At 35.4% G+C, this 19,993-nt stretch overlaps 1 protein-coding gene across 5 annotated transcripts in view; it reads left to right on the top strand.

Moving 5' to 3' along the window:
• Nucleotides 1-19,993, top strand: part of LOC149787615 (protein kinase C and casein kinase substrate in neurons protein 2-like) — a 149,663-nt gene that overhangs the window by 89,928 nt on the left and 39,742 nt on the right. For all 5 annotated transcript variants that reach the window (XM_089973789.1, XM_089973791.1, XM_089973787.1 and 2 more), the window contains exons 5-6: nucleotides 5,535-5,660; nucleotides 12,278-12,378. In XM_089973789.1, the coding sequence (XP_089829915.1) occupies nucleotides 5,535-5,660; nucleotides 12,278-12,378 (227 nt within the window). The remainder of the gene's footprint in view (nucleotides 1-5,534; nucleotides 5,661-12,277; nucleotides 12,379-19,993) is intronic.

Below are 19,993 nucleotides of genomic sequence, written 5' to 3'. Positions count from 1 at the left end.
GGCATGAAATTTTTCCGATTCCGGATACGATTCAATTAATCGGAAATGCTAAATTAAAAGGTTTTTCAAATCAACTTTTTAGACCGTGTTACACACGTTTTGCATATCACACCGATGTCACAAGGGGAAGGATATGGCAGGACTATAGCAAAATGCAACGAAGTTCAAAGCCACAAAGAATCCATGAAATTTTTTATTTTTTTGCCAGTTCCGACCCATTCTTTGTTCAACAATTAGTTGATCTTGCCGCCAGGCTTTTATTTTCCCGCCTTAATCATTTATGTCGGCAAGCGGCCAGTTCCATCCTGTACTTTATTCAACAATTAGTTGATCTTGCTGCCATGCTTTAATGTCGCGGTCAAATAAAAATAAAACAGGCTTTTGTTTGGTCCTATAAAGTTGGCCTCTTGCGGAATCATTTTCTTTTAATACCTCATTAGCATGTGTCAATGTATTCAATATTATGCCTTCATTATTGAGGATGTTGACATAAACGGGTAGGACTGTATTATATATTCTAATAAATTTAAATCTTTCGGTCTAACTCAAGTATTATCGTTTCACCCCGTTGTGTTGACCATATTGGACTTTTCTTACTTCTTTATTAACGCACTATCGAATGACACGCAGTGTTAGACACGGTGCTATAGAAATTCAACTTTATTATTTTTATTATCCGAATCGATCGTTCCTGCCTTGTCCGACTCCGATTAATCGGAAGTTCATACTATCCGGTGGAATCCGATTTCCGGATCAAAAGTCGGTTATGCCCTAGTTATGGATATCTAATGTATGTTTTTATGTGTATATGATATGCACACATGAGTGGTTCTTATTGGATATACAAATTAACATGAAGTTATTTGTTTTAATTTTTATAATTATCACATTAATGTAAAGATGAAAGACAATATAATATGTATGCATACATGTATGTATGTGTATTTCTTTAAATGATCTCTATATGTGAGTGTTTCTGTTGTGCAATTTACTGCTGGAAAGAAATACAATATTTGTAATGAATGTAGAAATGTATAAAAACCTTCATCAGTGGTTTGATGTTGGCAAGGCTTGTATGTATTCTCAATGTTTACCAGAACTTATCCAGTATTGGAAGTATTTTGTGAAGTTTATCATGGTTATGGTGATCAGCAGGAAAATCGGTGTTGTCATCATTTAGGTGAAGGTACTGGAGGAGTTTTTCAAACCTTTTGTGTGGCATTACATTTTTGATTCCTTCATTTGATAGAAAATTGTCATTTGACCAATAAAACTATAGTCAGGAGCTTTCATTATCCCCATGAAGATCAACATGCCAATAAAGGCAGACATCTCAGGCACACTGGTTTCTGTCCAGTTTGCATCACTGATTTTTTGATTCATATGTTGTTCAGCTGCAAATTGATTTGTTTCACTAACAATCTTTTCAAAACGTCCAACTGGAAAATATAAATGGAAATAGTCTCGTTCTGGTGCTGTTTCCTGCAAATTATGTGATGGTCCTGACTGCTGAGCAAATGGACTTCTGTCAACATCTTGCACGTCTGCAAACCAATTTGGCTGGTCATCATCAGTGTCACTTGAGTCTGATGACATTTCAATGTCGATATCTGATGACAGAATTTCAGATCCTTCGTCATTAAAGGCATCATTGTTTATAAAAGCTGGTATTTCGTTGGAACTGAATTCAGAAAAATCGTTTTCACTTCCAGACAAATCACTGTAATGAACAGATGAGGACGACATCGCTATGACGAGATTAGGGAATTCCTTTCGTAAATAAACAATTTCACTTCCGGTATCGTCTGTTATACGATTTGATTGAAACTTTGCATATTGAAATGAATGGAAGAAATGAACAACACAGATATTCTTAATTTTGTTATTTTATTTTATATGACACGCAAATATGACAGATATCGTATTTTAAACACGTTAAAGCTACATTATACATTACAATGTATGGAAGAAGACTTGCCGTATTTGCCACGCATTCTGCGAATATGATTTTCCACATAAAGAACATGATGACATTATGAATTTATACTAGTAATGTAACTTCCGCATTATAATTGGCAAAAATTACAATTATGAGTAACATACATCTGTTGAAAAGGCCATAATATTTACATCGAATTGAGGTAATACAATCGACCCACGACGCCATTTTTGAAAACCCCTCTACGTATAATTGGTTGGTTAAATTTAGATTTATAAAGTTCTGATGTTAAGTGATACGTCATTAAAATCGAATGTTAGTAAAGACGATTTATGTTTTGACCAGCGTTTGGTTACCTCACGGCGAATCAACGTTTAAATGGAAAATTGTAACCTATTCATAGTAGATATTGTGTAATGCGTAGAAATGCTTAGATGGGGGGGGGGCAAAGGTAAAAGCGTAGTTAGGCGTATACTGGGAGCAAAGGTAAAGGCGTAGAAAAGCGTACTTGGGGAGTAAAGGGTTAAGAGGTTAGTGTTAGGACTGGTCGGCCTGGTGTCAGGATAATGTGACATGGTGGGACATCATGCTACATGTCTGGCATGATGCCCCAGTGCTAGATATCACTATAAACTGTCACACTGCAGAAACTGAAAAATTGTTAAAGCTACGTTAAAAATCCAAATAACACACACACACACCACTAGAAACTGGTACACCACTAATACTGTGCACCTAAACTGGACATGTCAGATGAGATTGACCATTTGACCAGTTATAAAATGCCCAGATTATTTCTGCTGAACCTTAGCAATGTCATATTCAAACTTGATAAAGAATTGTTTTCACTGAAATCCATACATGTAGAAACGTAAATTGCAATAGGTGTGAAATGGCCTTGGAATTTCAGTTCACTAATGTAACCTTTACCAGGGCCAGGTACAAGGGAAGACATCCCTCCCAGCCTTATCCAAGTTTGGGAATAGACCCTTAGGTTTCATAGATAAAGAGGGATTCCTAACAAACAGTTAATTAATTTTTAAATAAAGAGAGAGGAAAGAAAGCGTATAGTAATCACTGAACAAATCAGTCCTAATCCAAAGCAAAAACTGTGAGCTGCAACCTTTATTTTTACAGTGAACTTCCAGAACCACAGCAACTTAAAGGATTCTGTTCCAAAGTCGTATCAGCTGGCCCATGTACATTTTAAGTGAAATTGACGTCTGCCTTAATGAATTTTAAGAAAAGGATAATGTCCAACTTGAAGCATATTTGTAATTCATTAGCATTGTAATGACTTCAAAACCCAAATAAAAGTCAAAATATGTAAATACAGTATATTGGAGTTGACTTTATATGGTAGGATGATCATGTGGGGTTGTGGTGGTGATGGTATGCAGGATTGACTACAACTAGCCCTAGCAGAAGAAATGGCCAACAAGTTTACTAGATTGTTGGAGCTCTGGACACTTCATCAATAAATCAAGGCATATTTGACTTTGATATGACCCCTGTTCTAGGTATTGGACCATTAATTATTTTACTGCCATAGAACCAATCTACTGATGGGGTACTAAATACCATTGGACAGTAGTGGATTTAATTTTCTTCCATTATACATTTTATTAACTTAAATCTGTATACTATTTTACACAACAAAATATTTAGTTTTATTTTGATTTACAGTTTTAATTTCCTAATGACATTATAGCAGGGGCCCCGAGTGGCCGAGTGGTCTAAAGCGCTCACTGTTACGGATCACTGCCATCTCACCTCTGTCTGCGTGAATTCGAGTCTCAGCCTCGGCTAACGTTGGTATGTGAGAAAGCCTGCCAGTAGCTTATCATGGGTCGGTGGTTCCTCCTGGGGTTTTCCAGGGTTCTTCCTCCACCAATTATACTGGCCGTCATGTATAGCCTATCTTGTGCTGAAAAATGGCATTAAACCCTACAACAACAACAATGACATTATAGCATACAGACTGGTTAAGTGCAAGGCTATCTTATTAGTCACAAATCAGGTTGTTCCCCTATTTAGTAGCATGAGGCTTAAAAAAAGCAGGAAAAATTGTTGAACTCTAATGAATGAAAGCATATGTGGTTTGTGTGCCAATCTAATAAAGAGGTTATTTTTATTTTTTATATATTAACTTGAAGTTCTATGGGAAATTAATTAGTGGTCCTATTTCTCCATACCAAGGGTGGGCGAAATATGGTCCATGACATGGTTTTATAGTTAATTTACATCATAGGGTCTGGCTTTAAAAATCACATCCAGCCCATGCCCAAGAGGAAGTTGCCCATGCCAGCTCTATACCATGTTCTACATACATTTCCAATATTGTTATCTTTTCATTCGTGCCTGAATGGTAATGAATATATATGGCAATGTTGTGAGCAATGTGACTATTCAGAATTTTTACATTATGATTACCTTGTGAATTGGAGATTGAATTTCACATGATTTAGTGTTTTTTTTTATTTTAATTTGTGCCCTTGTGAAATAATTCAGCGTTGCATGATTTTTCATTTCTTCTAGGTTTTTAAAAAAATATTTTCATTTGGCAAGCAATGAATATTCAAATACCACATTTTTGTTCAAATATTGACAGAGAAAAAACATTTTGAATTCAGTTATTCGTTTCAGGTCTCTGTTTTTGAGTAAACACCTTGGGTTTTTTCCCTTGCCCTTCACTTAAAATTGTGATTAAAGATTGTTCCACAACAACAACTACCGCTCTCAATTCTTATAGACCTGTGTTTTTACATTCATAAAGTTTAAGGCTTTAATTTATTAAACCCAGAAAGTGTATAAAATCTTACCTTTTTTGTTGTGCCTAAAAAGTGCATAAAATATTACATTGGTTAACAAACCTAAATATGTGCATAATGTTAAATATGATCTCAGTTAATAAACCCACAAACTCCATAAAATGTGACCTCAGTTAAATTTTTTGAAAAAGTGTATAAAAAATATGACTTTGGATAATCCTAAAACAATTCTGTTGAATATAACTTCATTAAGTCTACAAGGTTTCTGTTAAATATTACCTTAGTTAAGCCTAAAAAGGTCTATGCAATATGACATCAGTTAAAACCTGAAAATGTGTATAAAATATGACCTCAGTTAAACCTAAAATAAGTCAATAAGATATGACCTCAGTTAAATATAAAATGTACATAAAATGGTCTCAGTTAAACATGAGTCTCAATAAAATGACTTCAGTTCAACCTAAAATAGTCTCTAAAATGTGACCAAAGTTAAACCTAAAAAGGTTCATAAAATATGACATCCGTTTAAACCTTAAATATTCTCTAAAATATAACCTCAGTTAAACCTAAAAAGAAGTCTGTAAAATATGACCTCAGGTAAATGTAAAAAGTCTACCAAATATGTCCTCAGTTAAACCTAAATAAATCCATAAAATATGACCTCACTTAAACCTAAAGTCTCTAAAATATGACCTCAGTTATTAAATCTTACAATTGTATACAATATAGGCTCATTTAATAATCAAAGTTGTGTAAACTTTCAAAAAAAATATGTTACCAATCATCACTTTGTACAGACTGTATCTCTCTATTTCTTATTTCAGCTGAAGAAACTACAGGAGAAGTTAAAGAAATGTCAGTTGGATGTGGAAGCTACAAATGATAAATACCAGGCAGCCCTAAATGATCTAAACAGTTACAACCCAAAATACATAGAAGACATGAACGAGGTAAGTTTATTATTTAAATTGTTAAGATGATAGTTTATACTTGGGTTTGGCTTTGTTAGAGGATGAATTTGAGTCAGTATCTTTTACTTCTGATGTCAAAATTTCACTCAGTTCATATATTTAAATGTTGCATTTTTATAACTTATATGGTAAAATAAAACCCAAAAATTGTAAGGAAATGCTTAAAGTAAAAATTATCATCAGGTCATAAGAAATAAAGCTACATTCTCTAAAAAAATATAATTGAATAATGGAATAAGCTGATTTTGTGGCTTTCCTAAAGAACATTGATGAGAATACTTTGGACAAAGGTAAGCCACAGTCTAGAAAGAAAAGAAGACATAACATGTCAAGGAGATTTATCATGTAAATAAGATGGTGTGTCCCAATTATATTCTTCCTCACACACTCATGTCTTTTCATAATTAACTCCTGGCTTGGAATAGCAAAGTCAACAGACCAATTTCTCCCACTGTCCAGGTGTCAATTAAATATGACTTGTGCCCAACCTAAAATCGAATCTAATGGTAAAAGAGCGCCTTATTTTGGTATAACATGCATACCATTTATGACCCAGCATGAGGTGCAATATTTAGTTTTGCTTTGTATTGAGTCTGTGATAACCTACATTGCAAAGTTTTCTTTCACTCCACTTGTACCTTGAAACAACATTTAGCAATTTTGGATTATACACTGATCATCATTTTATTATATTATATTTGACTGGTTTAGAAATAAACAGGGCTGAACTGTTTTTCTGTTCTTTTCTGTCAGTGCTTGTTACTTTTGTCTAGCTGTAATGATTAGCTTTTCTGTCTAAGTGTAGAGGTTTCTTAAATGGCAGAGTTTGATACTTTGACTACATACATATTCAAGATCGAACACAATTAGGGTCAGGATTTTATATCTGTTTGGACTAACATGATGCCTATGAATACATCTCAGTGCGCAGACTAGAAATTTCCCAGACAATACATCAAAATTATGTTGGGTACTGGGTACATCAAAGCTCTAACAGGGACAGATTAATTTTGGAAAAGGTGTGCTAAGTCTGTCAATCATTGATCTCTGTGTAGTCACAAAGAAGTATCAAATACTGTGATTTAAAAGGAGAAATAAAACATTGAACTAAGTTTATAATCTGAAATAAAAGGAAATAAATTACAAATTTGATTCATCAAGTAATTATTTAGTTTTCATAATATGTGTAAATGTTACTGTAATGTGGTATTACTACCTGATTGTCCAATGCAGCACAATTCAACAGGTGGAAAAATTATTCCAAATTGAAACTATAGGCCCAATAAAGATTGAAGTAGAGAGACACCATAGCACTCAAAGGAAAACATGAGCCACTTCGAACTCCAAACACAATGAAACCACAACTAATCTGGCTGAATCCACTAAAACCACTATCTTTAAAAAAGTAATAGCACTAAACGGATACAACAAGGACATAATGAACTCCTACTTCATAAACTCACAGCAAATGGAACACAGACCACCAAAGTCTATCGTCTTAAAATTCACAAGGGACAAGAAACGAAAAATGCAGTTAGAGAGGCTACCAAGCCAATACCCTCAACAAATAAAACTAGAACAGTCAGGAGTGTACCATAAGCTGGAAAACTACATAAATAGGCCAAGATTTTGCACCAAATGCCTGCACTGGGGACACTATGCCCTCAGATGTAGATTCAAACCAAGATGTAAGTACTGCGGAAGTCCACACAAAATATGCTAACTGTAAAGAAAACCATTATCCTAGATTGGCAGAATGCAGATTGCAATAAAAGAGAAACAAATAGTGGACTTAATGAACGAAAAACACCTCACCTACCATTCTGCCAAAAACATTATCTGTAAAAACAACCCCAACACACCAAAATCTACCTCTGAAACAATCAATGAGCACCAAAACTCTCCACACAGAATCAGAAGGGAAAACATTGCACCATAAAACATACCCTCAAATCAGGAAACAAAAGAACCAAAAACTACAACCCACATTGTAACAAACCAAGACCACCCTGATAACACTCCAGATACAAACAAAACTGTCACCCCAAACATCCCCAAACCTAACACACACCCCAACACAGAATTAATACAGGAAGTAATGAACCTAACAACAGGAACCCTAATACAAGATCTCAGTAGCATAATGAGAACCCTCAAAACCATTTTCACCATCTAGCTGATTGGACTACAAGACTAACAGATAAAGACAACATCAAAAATGGATATTACAAAAAATAATAAAATCACCATCTGACAATGGAACTGCAGAGGAATCTTTAAAAACCTATCAGAACTGCAGAACAAACTGAATAATACAGCCGTAAAACCAGACGTAATCTGCCTACAGGAAACCCTCATAACACAAGAACACAAACGCCTGCTCAAACTACAAGGCTATACCCAGGGAATCTTTAAAAACAGACCCAAGGGGCAGAAAGGGAGTGGACTAGCAATTTTTTTGACTGATACACCAATCTACTATGAAATAATAGAAGTACCCCCTAACCTAAACATCAATAATAGCATCGAAATAATGTCAGTAATGATAAATATAGGAACCACAAACATTCAAATAATAAATGCATACGACCCAGGGAGGACCTTCTGCCCTACCAACCTAATCTCACTAAGGGCAATCACTAATAACAACAACAACAATTTAATTATCTGTGGCGACTTCAATGTACACAGTGAATTATGGGGAGGTAAAAAGAAAGATCAAAGAGGGAAAACGGTTGAAAAATGTATAACTGAGAACAATCTGGTCATCTTAAATGACGGGTCGAACACCAGATTAAACCCTGAGGATGGCACTCTCTCAGCCATAGACCTAACCATCACTACCCCAAAATTGGCTCAAATCACAAATTGGTGGGTGGATCAGGAAGATAGTTTAGGAAGTGACCATTTCCCCATCACAATCAATATTCAAACAAAAACTCGACACATTCCAAACGAAACCCCACCTAAATGGAGGTACCAGCAGGCAGACTTGGACCAATTCCAATTATTACTAGCTAGAGTAAATCCAGATAACTTAGAAAGCCCAAATATTGACATGTATTATGATAACATAACAGACACAGTTACAGAGGCAGCTAACTGATGCATCCCAAAGACAACTAATATCCAAAATAAAAACCCTGTACCATGGTGGACTAAACAGTGCATTATAGCACATAAAGACAAAAAAAGAACCTTAAATAAATATAAACACACCAAAAATTCTATCTACTTCCAGCAATATAAAGATAAAGAAAAAGCACTAAAACAAACTTTAAAAACTGCTAAAATTAATCTATGGCAAACCTTTTGCTCTAAACTGAGTCTAAAATCAAACTCAAAACAAATATGGGACAAGATAAAAGCCATAAAAGGGAAAGCAACTACCTCAGCCCCAAAAATTAAAAATGCCATAACAAATAAAGATAAGGCAGACCTCCTAGCGAAGCATTTTTCGAACATGAGTAGCAACAATAACCACACCAGAAACTTTCAAGAACACAAAAAAACTAATGGAGGAAACCCAACCTCAAATGTTTCAAGACCAAGGAACAAAAGAATCTCACCTAAATAGTGGCATCACAGTACATGAATGGGAGATAGCCCTACGATCCAAAAACGAAACATCCATTGGTAAGGATCAGTTAGGTTACATTATCTATAAAAAGCTACGTATCAGTATAACAATAGCTATAATCAAACTCTTTAATAGGATATGGGATAAAGACCAACTACCCACCAAATGGAAACAGGCCATAGTTATACCAGTCCCCAAGCTAGGTAAAGATCCCAACAACATAAATTAGTACCGACCCATCTCCCTTTCAAACAATATTTGCAGAATAATGGAGACAATAATCGCAAATAGGTTAAAACACCACCTAGAAACCAATAACCTACTCTCCATAAATCAATGTGGCTTTTGGAACAAACGGTCCACCACTGACCAACTTCTCAGATTGGAAACAGACATCAAACTCGCTTTTAACGCACATAGGAAAACCGATCGCAACCTCATAGCGGTTTTTCTAGACCTAGAAAAAGTGTTCGACCTAGTATGGACCAATGGACTAATGGCCAAATTAAGCCAATTTGGAATAACTGGACGCTTGTTCAACTGGATTGGCGATTTTCTCACAGGAAAATTACCACAAGAATTGGCAACACCCATTCGGAAGACTTTTCACTTGAAAATGGAACACCGCAAGGCAGTGTAATAAGTCCCCTACTATTTAACCTAACGGTAAACGACCTTGACCTCAATGCAGCCTCCACAAAAATAAACTTGTCACAATTTGCAGATGATAGTGGCATATGGAGGAATGGAAATCTTGCCAATAAAACAGTAGTTAAAGAAATCCAGCAGAGACTAGACAACATAGGGAGATGGGCGGACAAATGGGGTTTCAAAATATCTCATGAAAAAACTGTGGCAATCATATTCACCCCTCTACGAAATAACAACCTAGTCTATCCAAACTTCTATATACAAAATCAATTAACCAAATACGTAACAGTAGTAAAATTACTAGGAATGTTCTTTGACAACCACCTCACATGGAAACAGCACATTAAACAACTCACCCAGAATTGTAACAGAGATCTCAATTTACTCAGGAACATCACAGGGACTGACTGGCAAGATTTTTGGAACTCCTTCACAAAAGGTAAAATGCACCATGAAACCCAAAAAACTGTAGATGGGAACATACAGCTACTTAAGGGTACCTATTTAGAACAGAAAACCATAAACAGGATAATAACTGGAAAAACTAAACTAGCAAGCAGTTTTGGAAGGTTTATAGGACCCAAACCCGCAACCATTAACTGCTTTAACTGCCACACCACCGAAGATCTACACCACATATTCAATATATGCCCAAAATATCAACCATCTAGGAAAATATTTATCAAAAACCGAAAAGAGATTGGATCACCACACACATACCCAGAGTTATTTATTGACTCTAATAAAAATAAACAATCAGCATATAAAAATGTAAATAAATTCATAGACTTAGCGGGACTTAGGAACAAAATATAATTACTATCCCCACAAAACCAAAAGACCCAGTAACTAGCTAAATAAATTTAGAAGCCCGCAAATAAAAACCCATAACATATCATTCAGTTTTAAAAAAATATTAATAAATAATTCACGTACAATGCACTTACCAAAAACTAAGGAAACCGCAAAATCAGATGTCCTAGATGTCCTTAACGAACCGAGTAATCAGCTAGGACTCCGATCCTAGATGTCCTTAACGAACCGTGTAATCAGCTAGGACTCCAGTCTTTTGCTAAATAAAGTATAAATAACATTCAGTCTCTAAAAACATTAATAAATAAATAACTTGAAGAGGCAATATCTAAAAACTTATGAATAACATAACGTAGAAAGCACACCCTAAACACCTCGACTAGTAATACCATAATAACCTTGAAAATCTCTCTTCATACATGATTTCTACTAACAACCTCTATAAACAGTACAGAACACACATCCTTTTTAAAGAACATTTTTTTTAAAAAAATTAAAAAAAGCCAACTAGCAGGCTGCGGTGCAGTCAGAAAAAAGTGGCACATGCACAATTGTGTGCACGCCACTATAATTAAACTCAACAGCGACAAAAATGTGGTATTTTGTCAGCATAAAAGTATTTGTGACAGTAGATAACAAGTTACCAGTCTCTTGTGTATTTCCGCTTGAGTCATAGTACAAAATCTACACAGTGATGTGAATCAAAACAAGTTTATTAATATAAGCAATCAAAAGAAATGGACCATCGATGTTTGTAAAATTATTTATTTCTTAGATAAGGTCATTAAATAGTGTAGTTAAAATGCAACAAATTTAATATTTTAAGAGGGAGTGACTGTGATCTGTGTAGGCAACAGTACCGTGATAACTTTCATCAGACTGACCTGGAATTTTTTATTTGATGTACCATAAAATATGCGCTCCATCCTAAACAAAGAAAAATAATTGTTAAAAGTGCATGTTATACATGTATATACCAAAATATGGAAATATATGTAGAATCAGCCAAATATTAAGACTCTCATCCAAACATGGTGCTTGTTTACAATTTTTGGAAAATGAGATTTGAAATCCAAACCCCCTCATTACTGTCATGCAGAATATTTTTATAGCACAACACAAAGGTTTCTTAAAAACTAAACAAGCCAAACTAGATGATTTAGGTGGGTTTTGGTGGAATGGCCATTGGTTTAACATTGTTAGGCCTTGCAAAGAACATGCTTGTACTATTAGTTAAAAATAAATTTTTGGAGATGGAATGTAGCTTTACTACACTGGTTTGTCAAGATTCTGTTTGCATTAAATATTTGGAGGATATTACCAGCAGTGACAATAGATTATGGTTATGATGGGGATTACTGATGTCAGGGATGATGATGATGACAGTGGTGGTTGTTATGGTGATTGTGATAGCAATGAATTCATTCTTCTCATGGATGGATAAAGAAACCTTTTGTATTGGCATACTCGTACTTCAGTTTGCACTTAATCTATTAATGTTTATAAGATTTATGCCAAGTTAAACTTGAACAATGTTATTTTCTCAACACAGATATTTTATAAATGTCAAGACTTCGAGCGAAAACGTATAGAATTCTTCAAGAAAGTGATGTTTGACATTCATCAGTGCTTAGATCTCTCTGTTGAACCTAGGTAAGTATCATACAAGACGCAGATTGTATTGTACATACATATACTGTAAATGGAAAAGCTAGTAATACTGGGGTGAATAAAATAGCATTTTGAATGTTTTTAACTTGGGGGATAAATTATTATAAAGTCATTGCACAGGTCATGGGTGAGACAGACCTGCCAACCCTTGCAATTTTGCTGTAAGTCTTATGAAAATTACCTTTAAAATATGGACTTGCACATAAGAGCAAAAACTGTAAAAAAAAATTATCGTTGCCGAAAAATACGGAAAATTGGTTCATCCATGTTTTATTTGGATCCAGGTTTCATATTAGAATTCGTGATATTGGTGAGGGAACCAGACTAACTTTACAGCAGCACTCCAGATGCTTTAAACTGCACCCATTTGTTCATGAATAGCATCTGCATAATCAAGCTGTTCCTTATAGAATTTTCTAAAAATGACATCCAGCAAGCGATGCATGTTTAAGACAAAATGGAAAATACGCCTCTTAAAAAGTGTTAATATTCAACAAGGAATAATTAAAAGTAATATTCAGATTCTTGTGAATGAAAGCTGGAAGGGACACAGTTTTGTTTATTGGACATCACATGACAATTTGAGAACGTATCATGGTGGGAGATATGATTGCTGTTATGTGAAATGGAAAAAGAATTTCCAAGAATTACATCAAGTTGAGAGATAGCAGCAAGCCATTGAGCTGCATAGGGTTTGGAACTAAATTTTGTGCAACTGTACTAGTGGTAAATAAATTATATACAAACTTTAGAAACTTTTCAGTTGAACATAATCTTTATTGTTACGGCATGTTTCGAATACCAAACTTTTAATTTCGTATTTCAGCTTTACAATAGCAGTTTGATATTTTGTTACACCTTACAGAAAACTGGTCAGACTTACAGAAAATAATCAGCTGCCTTACTGAGACAGACTCGTCAGGGTTGGCAGGTCTGGTGAGACACCACATTCCCTGGAAACTTGTTGCTGAGCTCATATTAGTGGGAAGTGTGACGTAGCAGTCACTTTTTGGGCTGAGGCATAAATAGTTTGTTACAGTTTGGTTGAAGTTTTCCAGTAGCATGTATTTCCTAAATCCCCTGATAGAGTCTCATCATTCTTGATCAAAATGCCTATGAAGCTGAGACGATTCATTTTGCAACACGCATGTATGTCCCTTCGACCTTGAGGTGACCATTACAGTCATGGTTAATTTGTGTTTAGGTTTATGTTTAATCGTTTCATTTGCTTATTTTTTAGTAAACCACGTGATGGATCTTGTTCATGCTTGTTTTAAATCATTATGAAGTTAAGACAATTTTTCATTCATTGATGTGCTTGCACATCTCATCTACCTCTTGGTTGTTGATACAGTTGTATAAATTTTATATTGAGGCTTTAATTATTTTCATTTGCTTGTATGTCCTAAAGCCCTTCATGGGTTTTGTACACACATTGGATTAATTATTGTGAAAGTAAGACAAATCATTTTGTGACATAGGTTCAGCCTCTTGACCTTGGGGTCAAGGTCAGATTTTTACAGCAATGGGAGCTTCACTTGCAGGCTCTTTCTTCTTTCATTTCTAATAATCCAGCCTTTTTAAGTTTCTGAAATGGAATATATGAAAAATCTTTTGCTGTGTACAATATTTGTAGTGGGCCTAAAGATAAATTACACCATGGCAGGGGGTACTTATTAAAAGCATCAGAGATAGTTGATCACTGCTTCTAAGACACAGTAACATGCTTCTTTACAGCGTTGTGAAAAGTTACATTCCTTGGCCCATCTGCCAGGTGTTGTGCATTTAAGACAATGATCCACTGGACCTCTCTGCCTATTGTGATAACTCTTCATCATCTAGCACATAATAGAAATTCATTTGACTCACTGACCAATCTAATTATCCACCGTTGGGTTGACCTTACAATGTCGCTTCACATAACGGTAACTCAAGTGGTCTGTCTGGAACCTGTGTACTGTACAACATTCCCAGTTTGATGCCTCATAACATCAACACCTTTAATTTTCACTATATGCTTAAAAGTCATTTCTCAGTTGCTATGACTTTCTTTCAAGGAGATAAATGTGAATTTTAAAGATTAAGCAGCTGTACGTTAATTAGTTGGTAGAATATTCACTTCAAATCTGAGAGGTCATTAATATCACATATTGAAATTCTGACCATTAAAATTTTTGAAAACGGGGATAGATATATATTCATGTGGCTTTTACCATTTCTGTTTACTGTATATAATCTCATGTCAAGTCCAGCTGTGAACTGCATTGACCCAGATCTGGCATCATATACATGTAATGCACTGACTGTTATATATATATATATATATATATAGACACGCACGTTTGGATTTCCTCTCCAATACAAGTTAGTCATTTATATATTGCTAAATTTGGATGGAGTTAATATATTTACAGCACTTCAGGTTTTAAATTGGCATATTTTGTTACATATGATAATGAAATGGTCTCCATTATTGAAAGTCATTGGGTGCTCTTTTTCAAAATGATGGGATGATTCTGCGCAAATGAGGTTTGTGTTACATCATTCAGAGTCTCTTGCAAGTGAAACAGTGAGGGAAACAATGATGACCTAATGAACTAGGGTTCAATTTGAATTTAGTATAAATATGTCAGTCTTGTGTGAATTCATCTTGACAACAGTTTACATCTGCAATCTCAAGATTCTAGCTTTGATTAAATTATGTGTCCTACAAACAAGTCACCATCTCTGTAGAGAACCCATTTTAAATCCCACTTTATTTCCTTGGTCTGATTCTTAATTCATTTGGCCCCAGAGGTTTTTGTCATTTTTGCCTGAAATGCACATAGGAAAGACATTGGGGGGGGGGTATTTCTGAATACATCGTAATACATTGGCTTTCAACAGATTTTCCATGAGACTAATGCCTAGTTGTATTTGAAACATCATTTTCCATTGGTTATTTTGCTTGCGCATGAGCAGAAGGGTAAAAGTTTTTATTTTGTTATTTTTTATTTTTTGCTTAATGAACCCATCATTTTTGTTTGGAGACCGCTCTTTATTCCAAATGCCCACCTTATCCTAGTTTTTGCAAAGGTACACCTGTCTGTGTGCAGTTCAGACTGGTCTGCCTTAGATCTTAGATCCAGTATTGCCTTCACTAACTGATGTTATTAATACCTCTCTCTCATCCAGGGAATTCCCATCATTTTTCAAAACTGCCATTGTAAAGCCTTTGCTGAAGAAACCAACACTAGACCATAACAATTTAAAGAACTACTGCCCAGTTTCTAATCTCCCATTCATATAAAAAGTCTTAGAAAAGGTTGTTCTATACGAGCTTGTATCTCATCTAAATTCAGAGTCTTTTTAGCAATGTACAATCTGCATATCGCCCTTGCCACAGTGCTGAAACTACTCTTCTAAAAGTAGTTAATGACATTCTCTCTGCTTTGCATAGCGGAAAGATTACAGTCCTCACCTTCCTTGATTTGTCTGCAGCATTTGACACAATAGACCCTGATATGTTACTTCACCATCTCCAGCATGTATTTGGCATTCATGATACAGCCTTACTGTGGTTCAAGTCCTACTTGGTCAACAGGACACAAATTTTATCTGCAAATGGAATACACTCCAGCCCAGTTGATCTATGTTGTGGTGTTCTTGGACCTGTTCTCTTCATTCTATACACTCAGACGCTCTCAGGTGTCATAGATCATCATCCAGTGTCTCACCAATTGTACGCTACCCAAATATACAAATCTAGTCACCCAATTGAAGTTGATGCTACCATCCAAGGTGTAGAGAGGTGCATTTCTGATGTGAAATCATGGATGACATGTAACAAGCTGCAGATGAATGAAGATAAAACTGAGGCCATTCTGATCACAACACAAAGACTTCCTCATTCACATGCTTTACCTTTAATAAATATCAGCAACACCAACATTAAATTCACACAATCAGTACGAAACCTAGGTGTTACTCTGGACAGTACTCTCACATTGCACCAACATGTCATGAACATATGCAAGGCTGCATATCTTGAGCTGAGACGCATCAGCTCCATTCGCAGATATCTTTCAGTTGATGCCACTAAAACATTTGTGTGTTCATTAGTACTTTCAAGACTGGACTATTGTAACTCAGTTCTGTCTGGTTCTTCTCGATATCTGCTCCAGAAACTTCAAAAAAATTCAAAACACAGCTGCTTGGATCATACTTAGAGTACCACGATCAGAGCACACCTCCCCGCTGCTCTGTACCCTACACTGGCTATCCATTCGAACCAGAATCAAACACAAAATTTGTTCTCTGTGCTACGTTCCACTGTTGGACTCTAGTCCAACATACCTATCCGATCTCACCCATGTGTACATACCAACAAGATATTTAACCTCCTCTTCTGACAATCATATTCTCATTATTCCCACTATGAAAACAAAGTCAAATGGATGGACAGCATTCTTTTGCATACCAGGGCCCAGCAATGTGGAATGAATTGACCACTGAACTTAGACACAAAGACACTGTGATCACATTCAAGAGGGCTCACAAAACTCACTTATTTTGACTGCAAGAACAAACTTCAAGACCTAATAATGTTTCCTACCTTAAATATTCTCAGCACGTTTTTTTTATGTTTTCTAATTTCATGGTGTTTGTTTTTGTAATCATATCATGATATGTTTTTTATCTTACAGGTGTTGTCTAATGTTGTAAAGCGCTTAGAGCTTCTAAAGATTAGGCACTATACAAAGTCCTCATTATTATTATTATTATTATTATTATTATTATTATTATCTGAGGCCAAAAGGTCTAAAATCCAAACACAAAATCGCATTCCGACCACGAGCGAATTTTGGGTGAAAAAAAAAAAAACGGGTAAATAAATGAGGTTTTTCCCTCTGTATTTTGTAGTGCAACTAGAACTTACAGATTATTTGGCATCATTTTAGAGCTGTATCTTCTGCTTTTTTGTAATACCACCCACGTTAGTGTATCTCAAACGACCTTGATGCTGCAGAGCTCAGAAATAGGGTGCAGCCTCATCACGCCTACAGGCAGGATTGTTTTTTATAATCTTGTCTATATATTTTTGTCCTTTTGTGTTAACTAACATTGCAAAGCACTTGGAGCTTCCAAATACGACTTTCTGATAATAATAATAATAATAAGAATAATAATAATTTATTTATTTATTTTAAGCTAGATTTTTATTTATTTGAACTAGTTTTTTGATACATTCAGGTTTCTTAACCAGGGTCATTCTTAAGCTCACTGACAAAAATGTACAACCTTTGAATTCATAATATAAACTTTGCCTGGCATGAGCAAAATTACTGCCAAACTACACAAATTGTACATACACCTATCTTAGCAAATTTAAAGAACATATTTTACTAGCATCTGACAGGCCTTTTGATATTTAGCAGACCTTTCCTATGGTGGGTCTTTTAATTTTGCATACACAATTTCTTCCCCAAAATTGTAATGTGTGTGTGTGTGTGCATTTGTAAAAGGCACGAAACGGGGACATCAGTGTGAATACACACCAACAGACCGGCTTAACATTCATAACACATTTCATCAAATTAGATTGGGAACCAAGAAAACTGAATAAATGGTTTCATGCAGATATTATGCACGGCTTTTATGATGGACAAAAGATTCTAGCAATTCATCTGTGCTTGTATATATTTTCTCCTATTTAACTCTGAGCCATGCACATTTGGATAAGAAATACACTGGAAAATATCAACATTGATTTTAGTTCATCCAGATGTGGTTAGAAGCATAATAGAGAACAGTCTACATGGTAATCAAAACATAATACCTTTTCTTTCCTCCAATTGCCCACATTAGAGGTAAATCTGACAAGTTAAGATTGAGCCAGTGGGAAATAAAAATAGCTTTTGTAAGTGCATGTACATGGTACCAGTCATGACACTGAAAATACAATTTTTATGCTCGAATTTAGTGTTTCTCAATGTATCATAAATGTGCATGCTGGCTGAAGTATAAATAATGTGAAAGGAAACAATCAGATAAATTTTGTTTGACTCAGAGTTAAATTAACGAATATTTCACATTCTGTTCTTGTTTAGTCAGTACCTTTTTATATTTTCTCCCGCTCTCTCTCTCTCTCTCTCTCTCTCTCTCTCTCTCTCTCTGCTTCGTTACTTCTATCAGTCGATCTTCCTTCTTGCATGCTTCATTTCATTCTGGCCAAAAGACCCTTATTTTCCCCTTTTTCTCAAGGCCCAGTTATAACAGTCATCAATTTTTCTCTAATCGATCAATGACCACAAGTACGCAACATTAAATTTACAACTAACTTCACTAAGCGAAAGGCAGAACATTAATAACATTACATACAAGAGGTCTCTTTAGTGAAGGAATGAAACAAACTAGAATAATTTTCGTCTAATTAATTCATGACCACCAATATCACAACTACACATTTACATCACAACTTAACAATTGCCTGCCTTCCTCACAAATGGAATGTTTCTCCTAACACATTAACCCCTGCTGCCTTAATAACTCGTCGTACTTTACGTCCCTTATCTCCCGAGTACCTCGGTAACATGGCTGAGTTTACCTAGCTAGGCCTGTATCCCGCATGACGAGTTAAATCAGTGCAAACCATTGGTTGATTTGAAGCCATTTCCTAATTATACAGGCATTTTAACAATAAAAGTTTAGCTTACATAGAGTGAACATTGCTGAACAGAGGGAAAAAAAATTGACTTCGATAGCAGCAGAAATAGTGAAAATATATACACCTGAAAATGATGCAAATTGATGAGAATCAGCCACTGGGAGCAGACTTTTACTTGACAGATTCTGACAGAATTTTCGGGATTTTAATCAGACGAGATTGATAGTGACATTGAAATATCTACTGGAGATAACAGCGGTAGTGATGAGAATGAGAATGTTGAAGAAGAAGAAGAAGAAAATGAAAGAAGAGCTGATCGATGGATCGTAAATGATAAAACACACATTGACAAGAGGCTATACAAAAGACCAACACCAGAGCCAACAATGGATTTAGACGCTGATGCAGATGAATTTAATTTTTTTGGACCTTTTTTGTCTTTTGAAGAATCGTGAAATAAATGTTTGGGAAATAAATGTTGTTAACATGAGTGTTCATAATTCAAGGTTTGTTAAGTGTTTTATTAGTTTTAAAATTTTCAGTGAGAGTTCTAAGGAAGAAAGGTAAGTTGTTGTTGTTGTTGTTGTGGGGTTTAACGCCATTTTTCAGCACGATAGGGCTATACATGGCGGCCAGTATTAATGGTGGAGGAAGAACCCGGAAAACCCCGGAAAGAACCACCAACCCATGAGAAGCTACTGGCAAGCTTTCTCACATGCCCACATTGGCTGAATCTTAGACTCGAACCGCCGCAGACATAGGTGAGATGGCAGTGATCCGTAACGAAGAGCGCTTTAGACCACTCGGCCACTCGGGGCCCCAAGAAAGGTAAGTAAAGAGCAAGTAAAATTTGCCCATTTGTGTACAGTATTCACAGGATGTTAAGTTTACAAGAGAGACGACAAGTGGAATTTCTGTATACATAAAATGGAATTATTTCATGTGTTGATG

The sequence above is a fragment of the Sinohyriopsis cumingii genome, chromosome 11 (assembly GCF_028554795.1).
Source record: "Sinohyriopsis cumingii isolate HCF-2022 chromosome 11, ASM2855479v2, whole genome shotgun sequence".
NCBI lineage: Eukaryota > Metazoa > Mollusca > Bivalvia > Unionida > Unionidae > Sinohyriopsis > Sinohyriopsis cumingii.
Note: the sequence above shows the minus strand (reverse complement) of the source record. Positions and strands in the feature narration are given on the sequence as shown.